Source organism: Lipotes vexillifer, unplaced genomic scaffold (assembly GCF_000442215.2).
Source record: "Lipotes vexillifer unplaced genomic scaffold, Lipotes_vexillifer_v1.1 scaffold1798, whole genome shotgun sequence".
NCBI lineage: Eukaryota > Metazoa > Chordata > Mammalia > Artiodactyla > Lipotidae > Lipotes > Lipotes vexillifer.
Window position 1 is genome coordinate 723,918 of NW_006789032.1, and position 8,424 is coordinate 732,341.

At 63.7% G+C, this 8,424-nt stretch overlaps 2 protein-coding genes across 2 annotated transcripts in view; both read right to left on the bottom strand.

Annotated features, from left to right (window-relative positions):
* The window catches only part of COL20A1 (collagen type XX alpha 1 chain), a 26,123-nt gene that overhangs the window by 3,614 nt on the left and 14,085 nt on the right, over positions 1 to 8,424 (bottom strand). The window contains 13 exon segments of the mRNA XM_007462275.1: positions 236 to 289; positions 588 to 641; positions 767 to 820; positions 2,740 to 2,793; positions 3,492 to 3,578; positions 4,117 to 4,194; positions 4,285 to 4,443; positions 4,887 to 4,996; positions 5,173 to 5,315; positions 6,535 to 6,609; positions 6,611 to 6,668; positions 7,319 to 7,357; positions 8,391 to 8,424. The exon segment at positions 8,391 to 8,424 is cut by the window's right edge and continues 9 nt beyond it. Of these exon segments, the coding sequence (XP_007462337.1) occupies positions 236 to 289; positions 588 to 641; positions 767 to 820; positions 2,740 to 2,793; positions 3,492 to 3,578; positions 4,117 to 4,194; positions 4,285 to 4,443; positions 4,887 to 4,996; positions 5,173 to 5,315; positions 6,535 to 6,609; positions 6,611 to 6,668; positions 7,319 to 7,357; positions 8,391 to 8,424 (999 nt within the window).
* On the bottom strand, positions 943 to 1,148 carry LOC103091308 (cuticle collagen 2C-like; the record flags this gene model as incomplete). The annotated part of the gene is made up of 2 exons (XM_007462267.1): positions 1,143 to 1,148; positions 943 to 1,029 (listed from the first exon to the last, which is right to left on the bottom strand). Coding segments are annotated over exons 1-2 (93 nt in total), but the record flags the coding sequence as incomplete, so codon positions are not given.

The window sequence follows — 8,424 nt, forward strand, 5'->3', positions numbered from 1 at the left end:
GGGGGGGGGGGGGGGGGGGGGGGGGGGGGGGGGGGGGGGGGGGGGGGGGGGGGGGGGGGGCGCGGCTGCTGCGCTCCTTGGATAAGGACTCTCATGCGCCCAGCGCTGCCGCTGACAAGGCCCCAGCCTGGGGCCGAGAGGCCTCCCCGGTCACTGTTCAGCTCAGCCCCAAGAAACCTGGGGAGGGCTGGTGGGGTGAGTGGCATTGGGGGCTCACGGAGGAGGCGATACGCACCCTAGGGCCAGGGGCTCCGGGCAGGCCAGCAGTCCCCTCCAGGCCTCTCATTCCCTGAGGGCAAAGGAAGGGGTGGGCGGGGCAGAGGCAGGTGCCCCTCCCACAGTGACCCCCCCAAACCCACCACTGTTGGGGGTACGTGCTTGTGCCGGGCTGAGGTTGGTCCATCCCAGGGCCTGCCCCTGGCCCGGGCAGTGGCCACTCATGCCCCAGTCTGTGTGGGCTGACACTCCCCTCCCACCAGCCAGGCCCCGGCGGGGGCAGGATACGGGGGGAGGTGGGTGTGGGGCAGAGAAGGAAGCCCCACCACAGCCTCCATCTCCAGACCCTCCCGGCCAGGCTCCTCTCCCACCTTTGGTCCCTGGACGCCAACCGTCCCAGGGGTGCCCTGGAGGCCGGGGTGGCCCTGGAATAGAACAGAGGCAGCCAGCCAGGCTGGGCCGAGGTCCAACCCGGAGGGGGAGGCCCTGTCCCCAGACCTCCGTCCCGAGCACACAGCACTGGTGCTCCGAGTGTGGTCTGACCCACTACCTGCAAGCCGGGGCGTCCATGGTCCCCCTTCTCTCCTTTGACCCCTGGTGGACCCTGGATGGGGAAGATGGATGGGCAGGAGGGTGAGGGGAGAGGGGCGGGGGGATGGGAGGGAGGGCGAGGGGAGAGGGGCTGGGGGGGGGTGCTGGGGGGTAGGCAACACCTACCATGGGTCCCTGGATGGTTTGGCCCTGGGTGCCTGGTGACCCCTGCTGACCTCCAGGACCCTCGGGTCCCATCTGTCCGGGTGGCCCGGGCTCTCCCTAGAGACATGGGGGTGTGTGGTGGGGCTGAGAAGACGTGTGGCCCGTCCTGCTGCCCCTCCTTCGATCCCGCTTTCCTGCCGGCCCATGGTCTCCAGACCCAGGCCCGTCACAGGCATCTTCACTCCCGCAGACCACTCTGGGAGGGAGGGGTCCTGCTATGACCCCACTGTATAGCCAGGAGCTGGGCCAACTCTGGACGGGCCAGCACAGAGCCCTGAACCCCAAACACCAGAACATTCTACCAAACCTCTAAGGGACAGATGACGCTAACGCCATTTAAACTGCTTGATTTGCAGTTTAAAAACAAAAAGACTGCTTTCAAATAATCGTGTGAGTCATGCATGTCAATGCACCAAACTCTAAAGAAAACCACAGGCATTCCCATTTGTGAATATCAATGCAAAAATCCTAAATAAAACCTGAGCGCACAGAAGCCTGCAGCCCATTAAATGGGCAGTGAGTGCTCAGTGACCAAGCCGGCTTTTAACGGGAGCAGGCGCAGTTCAGAATGTGGGAGAGATAAAATCATTCACCAATCTAATAGCTTCAAGAAGAAAAATGATTTGTTTGCGTCCACAGCAGCTGACGAGGCGCTAAATCTTATTTAACGCCCACTCTTGATGTATAGAATCTCCTAATAAAATAAGGGTAGGATCTGGCCACCACGTGGCAAAATGTATCTGTCTCAGCTCCCAGGCCAGCCCCACACTCAACCGGCAAACACCAGCAGCATTTCTGAGAAGTCAAGATGAGGATGTCTTCTATCACCACGGTTCTCTGACAAACTGGAGTGTCACCACACCAGACAAATAAACGAGAAAAAGAAAAATAAACGAGTGTAATAAAAACCGGAGTCAGTGAAGTGATTTTTCACAGGTGATGTAAATTTAAACCAGGAAATTCCAAGAAAACCATCTGAAAATAAAAAAAAACTATTGCAAATAAGATAACTGAATAATACATAGGACACAAAAATCGTACACAGAGAGGACAGAGGATTTGGGGAGCCTGAGGTGGAGCTGGACACCAGGATCCGTGTCTGAGGCAGCTGTTTGGACTCTGGAGTCCGTGGAAACTCGTGATGTGATTAGGCTGCTTTTGAAGTTGGCGGGGCCTGGCTACCCAACACTGGGAGGACAGAGGGGGCAGTGGTCTGGGGAGGGAGGAGGAAGCACGTTGTGTGTCGGAAGGTGCCAGAAGCACCAGGGAGCAGGTGGACCCTCTCAGACTCAGGAAAGCCTTCAAACACGGTGTGGAAGTCAGGAGCTGTAGAGACAGACCCACGCGGTCCACTAGACAAAGGCGATCCTAAAATCTGCCTGGAGACACGTACGGTAGGTAGACCAGGTCAAAAGACAACAACAGTGTAAACTAGTCACAACTCAGGGCTCAGGTGCTTCCGTTAAACCTAGAGCCCCACGAGCAAAGAAGAGGTAACCGAGCGGAGCGGGGGCTGGAGGCCACGCGTCCAACAAGAAAACACCAGCAACTTTCAAAGCCGGTGGAGCCACTGGGGAGAGAAACACACTTGAAGGCAGAGGACACACGTCCTGGCCAGACGCCCAAGACTGCCCGTCACGCGGTCCCTAGGCTGGGGCCCCGCGGGGAGGGCACCATAGCCCGGTTGGGGGGCCCCGCTCCTGCCTGGGGTTGGGCTGCGGGGGCCTCAGTCCTGCACCCACCCCACCAGGACGCCTCACAACTCACCCTGGGCCCTGGGAAGCCCTGCTCTCCTGGGGCTCCGTCCCTCCCGGGGTGGCCCTGCAGAGGCACAAACGAGGCTGAGGCCGGGCTGCACGCTGGCCTCCCCAGCAGTGCCCTGGACTCCAGTCCCCGCCTTCAGGGGGAGGAGGAGGGGGGCTCCGGGGCGAGGGCGTCCTGGCCCACCCAGCCCTCCCACAGCTGACCGGTTACCGCGTTCATGGGCTCAGGCGGGTCTGGGTTCCAGCCCTGGCCCCTCCCTGGTGAGGTCTGTGGACCACCAGCTAGAACGGGTCCTGGAGCCTCAGGGCGGCCAGAGGGTCTGGACCTGCCCCACAGCGGGGCCCAGGCCTGGAGCCGCCTCCTTGGAGGCCTGGGGAAAGGCCCCCCAGGGCTACCCTACAGCCCAGAGCGCCCAGGACAGAGGCTGCCTGCGTGGCTGCGACTTGTGGCCAGGGGCCAGCACGGTGCCGCAGACTGCTGGGCCCGGACCCCCACCCCAGTGGGGGAGTATGGCTCCGACACCAGAGAGGGGCCTGCTCGGGAGAGGGTGGCCATTGGGAGGAAGGGGCCTGCAGCAGGGGGCTCGTGGGCCAGTGGGCGGAAGAAGCAGGCAGGACACTCGTGGAGTCTTTATCCCACCTGGTGGTGGGCCTAGGGACGGCTGCTGGGGCATGCGGGGGCCACCCTCACCCCCACTGGCAGCAAGATGTTGCCGGGAGCCCCTGGTCACCCCAGGGAGGAGCTGCTGGACTCACAGGAGGTCCTTGGGGGCCCGGGGGCCCAGGGGTCTGCGAGGAACACGCACAGGCAGAAGGGAAGGCAGGGCAGGTCTCTCCATTCTTCTGGGAGAAAGGACACCACCACCATTAAATGGACCCTTTCCTCAGTTCTTGTTTGACCCTAGAGCTCAGGGTATCCACAGACACCAGGGTCCAGAGAGCCTCCAAACCCACCCCTGGGAGGCTGGGGGGGAGGGGGCAGGACCTGGTCCTGGGTGCCCACCCCCCAAGCTGCCTGGCACAAGCCCCCAACAGGACTCCCTCTCTCACTCCCTTGCAGGCCACCAGCATGGCCAAGACCGGTGTGGGCACCCAGGGGAGTCGGTAAGGACCCCTGCCCACAACTGTGCCCACAGAAAAGGGCAGTGGCCCTGAGCACGTGGAAGCAGCCACCCCTGGGGCTGGGGGCTTCCGGGCCTGCTCCAGCCTGCCTTCCCTCAGGGCCTCCAGGACACACATCCAGCTGCCCTGAGCTCCGGCTCTAGCCCCAGGGGCCGCCTCCTCCAGGAAGGCTGTCTGGATTTCTCCCGGAGCGGCAATGACCTGGATGGCCAGTCTACCCCCAGACTCTTTTGCCCTCAGTGGGCACTTGCCCGCCTACCGAAGCCGGGAGCTCGCAGCACCTGTCCTCCTCTGCCCAGGAGTCACTGCACACAATCTGTAGCATCTGGAGCTGGAACTGCAGGTGGTGGGGAGGGGCAGGGTTGGCCAGGTGCAGCTGGGTCAGGGGGCGGGAGGGGGTCCACCAGCCCCGGGTTGTCTGGCTCACCGAGGCTGAGCTGCTCCGGGGGCCCCGGGCCTTGGCCAGTCTCCCCAGTGTGACGAAGCCGGTGGTGGGCAGGCTGCCAGCCTCCCCAGTGGGCTTCTCAGCCACCTTCCGGCAGTCCACGTAGAGCCTGACCTTGGAGCGGCCCACGGCTATGTGCACCTGGGAGACACCAGGAGGTCTCCTGCGGCCCCGGGCCAAGAAGGGCTCCCTTCCAAGCCCACAAGCCAGGGCCAGAGCGGGGAGGGGCAGGTGACCATCCCCTGGGGCCTGGGGTCAGGATCCTGACTCCACCCCAAGTCTCGTGAGACCCCCCTCGCGGGGCCTCAGTTTCCCTCCTGTGAAATGGACCAAATGACATCCCGCACAGCCCCTCCTAGGGACTTGTGGGACGCAGGAGAAAGGGCTGGATGCTCTTTGACCCAAATTAAGGTAAGGACGTCCAGGGTGGAGGGGACCACAGGAGCAGAGGGGGAGCCACGGTGACGGGCGTGGGCAGCCTGTGTCCTGCAGAGCCCCGTGGGGGGTGTGTCCCAGAACTTGAGAGCCAGGAGGGTGTTAGGCAGGGAGGCACATGCTCTGGTCCTTCCAGGACCTTCCAGGACCTTGTGGAAGCTCCCAAAGAATATCCTCCTCACTTCGGGCAGGTCGAAGGTGGCCTCCTGCAAGGTGGCCCTGGGGTCACGGCTGAAGTAGGTCAACGACTTTCTGCTGGCTGGGGGGGCAGGGCAGGGGGCGCGTGAGACCCCAGGTGAGAGGCAGGAGGACGCACCCAGAGTGGAACAGCAGGGTGGGGGCCGCGATGGGTGTGCAAAGCCTCCGAGGCTGTGCTGCACCAGTGGCTCCTGCCTTTGCGGAGTGACTGGGGCCCACCACTCCCCTCCAACTGACCGTCCAGCAGGACCCCCAGGACGGGCCGGAAGTCTTCGGCCGCCACCTGCCACAGCGCGAAGACCTCGCGGGGCGTCTCGGGGAGCAGGCGCAGGAGGAAGACGACTGTGTGTTCCGCGGGGAGGGTGGCCAAGTGGACGTCGCTGTGGGGACACAGCAGGGGCGACCGCAGGCCTGAGAGGAGGCCGGACCCCTGGGACGGCAGAGTGGTGTCCTCGGGGCCAGGCTGGGCCTCTCCTGCCTCGGCTTCCCCGTGAGTAACGCGGGGAGTGTGAGGGGCAGGACTCCCGGCCCAGGCGTGTCAGGTTTCAAGGGGAACAGCTCCCCAAGGCCCGCTGGGGCCGCGGCCAGTGTCCACGATGGCCCTTCTTCAGGGCCTCTGCGTGGGTGGGAGGGCGCCGGTCGAGGGCTCCCAGCAAGGTCTCTGAGCCTGGCTCCTGGGCCAGGAGCCCACAAGCCCAGAGGCAGCTCTGCCCTTGGGAGCTGCTCAGACTGGGTGGGCAGCTGGGCTCTGTGCTGGTGCCGTGCCCACCCTGGTGCTCAGCGGTGGGGAGGGGCAGCGAACACGGTCTTGAGTCACCCAGTGAAATCGCTCCTAATGGCCTGCAGCCTCCCTACTTGCCCTTCCTTTGCCCTTGGGATAACCAAGGGCCTGGAAGACACAGCCCAGCCTCATGGCTGCAATTCTTTAAGCAAAGCGACCCCAGGGCCTTGGCACGTGCTGCTCGTTTTCCTGAGTGCCCTCCCCTCTCCCATTCTCTCCTACCTTCTGCCACCTCCTGGGGAGCCTTCCTGACCCAGGGAGGAGCCCCTTCTGCTCTTAGCAGCCCCAGGGCTGCATTTTGTATTTCTCAAATCTCTATATAAAGTACGTGATTTCCCTTTGCAACGTAAAACATTTTAACTTAAGAAAAATTATGCTGTGGGTGTGGAATTTCCAACGAGTGATTAAAGACACCTCCATATGCGAAGTGGGGTGGCTATTAGACCTCGGAGGTCATCACAAGCCTTGATCGTGGTGAGTCACAAAGCAGTGGCTTCTTACAGACCCTGGATATTTGCAGAATCAAATTAAAGCACAAGGAGGCAGGAGTTCTCAGGGGGACAGATTTGGTGGCCCCGCCCAGAAGTCTGCAAGTTTGGTCAATCCCTGGGCCACATGGGGAGAAGGAACCCCCTCAACCGTGGCCTCATTCCGCCCACAAGAGATTTATTAATCTGTGGAACTCGGATTCCCGGAGCCCACGTCCCCCCGGGAGTCTCCCTGGTTGGCTCTGGGGTACAGCCGCTGGGCCTGGGGGACGCCCCCTCCCACGACCCCCCCAGGGTGCCCTCCTGCTCCCAGGCCCACACCGCCCCGACCTGGCCCGGCGGGTCAGCTGAGCATCCTTGAAGAGCGTGAAGGTCCTGATGGGGCCAAAGGCCGAGGGCTCCACGGCCACGGATAGCGGCGTAGTCCGTCTCCACCAGCCCGAAGGCTGCCATCAGGTCAAAGCCTGGGGAGGGGGGCGCGTGAGGGACAATTAGAGACGGGAGGGGAGGTGGGGGGCAGGAGGCAGAGAAGAGAGCCAGGCGTCAGGTGAGAGGAGGCAGCAGAGGCAGCGAGGGAGACGCAGGCCTTCGGGGGCCTGCTGCTCCCCCTTTCCCTCCATCCTGACCTGGGGAAGGACATGCAAGCAGCACCGTCCTGCCCCTTCTGTTGCCCGCAGCCCTCGCCTCCCTGCGACCCTCAGTGCCCGGACTCCCGCCCATCCCACCCCCATCCCCACTCGCTGGCCCTGCAGCTGGTGCTGAGCAGCTTGCTGGACATCCCGCGGGAGACCCCGCCCCAAGCTGGGCCCCCGCCTGCAGCCCGACCCCACTGCCCTGACCTGGCAGATCTCCCTGACCACAGGGGCCCACGTGTCAGCCTTCCCTCTGGCTGTCTCAGACCCACAGCAGTAAAGATGCGATGCCAGGGACCCTGGCTCAGCCCCTCGCCCGCCCCGTTCCTGGTCAGCAGAGGCTCACGGAGGCCACGAATGACCCAGGCCTCCAGCATTGCCTGACCCCAGTCCCAGGCCACCCCCCACCCCGACAAGGACCCAGAGCAGGGGCGGCTAGGGGCTGGTGGGAAGCAGCCGCCACACAGGATGGGGGGACCTACCTGGGAGGGAGCCATCCGGGTGGAGGGCCGGGCAGGCCGCTGAGAAGTGACAGAGGTCAGGGTCAGTGGGGAGGGGCCCCTTGTGGCCGGACACCATGCCCTGTGGTCCCCACACCTCAGGGACGGGGATGGGACAGAGACAGTGTCCTGCTGCCTCAGGTTCCACCCCCAGGAAGACAGCATCTGGCTGGGTGCTGCCACTGGGGGCTGCACCCAAGAGGAGATGTGCCCCAGGCGGCAGGGCCAGGGAGATGCCTGGGTGTGAGGACGTGCCTGGGGCACCGCCATCCCGGGACCCAGCTGTGCAGGCCTGCCCCACTGCCAAGCTCTACATGGGCGCTCAGGATCACTCACAGGTGAGTGCATGCAGAAACTAGGACTCTCAGGGCGGGAAGCGGCTCCCCCCTCAAAAAATAGGAAGGGTGCTGAGCCTCAGGTAGTGAGGCCCTCGTCCCCAGAGGTATTCAAGCCAAAACCAGGCAACCCCATGGAGGGGACACAGAGGGAAGCTGGGGCGGTCGGCTAACTGGCCTCTGAGGGCCTTCTACTCCGAGCATCTGATTGCCCAAGAAAAGCAGCAAAACAAAAGACTCATTTCAGCCGGGTCCTGGCCTGCAGGTGGTGGGACCCCAGGGACAACTGATACCCCGAGGGTGGGGCCAGCCCGGCATGGGCCCTGGGCTCCGCTGCAGCCGCCCCATCTGTGGTGTGCGTCCGGCTTCCTGCTCCTGCAGGCTGGACGTCTGCCCTGCGCTTCCCAGACGCAGATCCAGGAGAACACCGGCCGCTCCCCAGCCTTGGGCACCTGCAGGCCAGGCCACAGCCGCGATCCCCTCCGCGTCAGCCTGCATGTGTTCAGCTGGACTGCGGTGGCCTTAACCCTTGGGGTACCGGTTGGCATTCTACACCGAGGAAGGTTTTGCGTGAAGACTGGATCTCCTTCCGCTAAGGTCTGCAGTGCAGGGTGCCTCCGGGAGTGACAGGGCCCACACATCCTGGCTCCCGGGGACCTGCCAGGGTCCTGGGTCCTGCTGGAGTCTGCTGGGGCCTGGGGGTCTTAGTGCCCACTCACCCGTCCGGCCTGTGGCAGACACTGCCACGCTCTT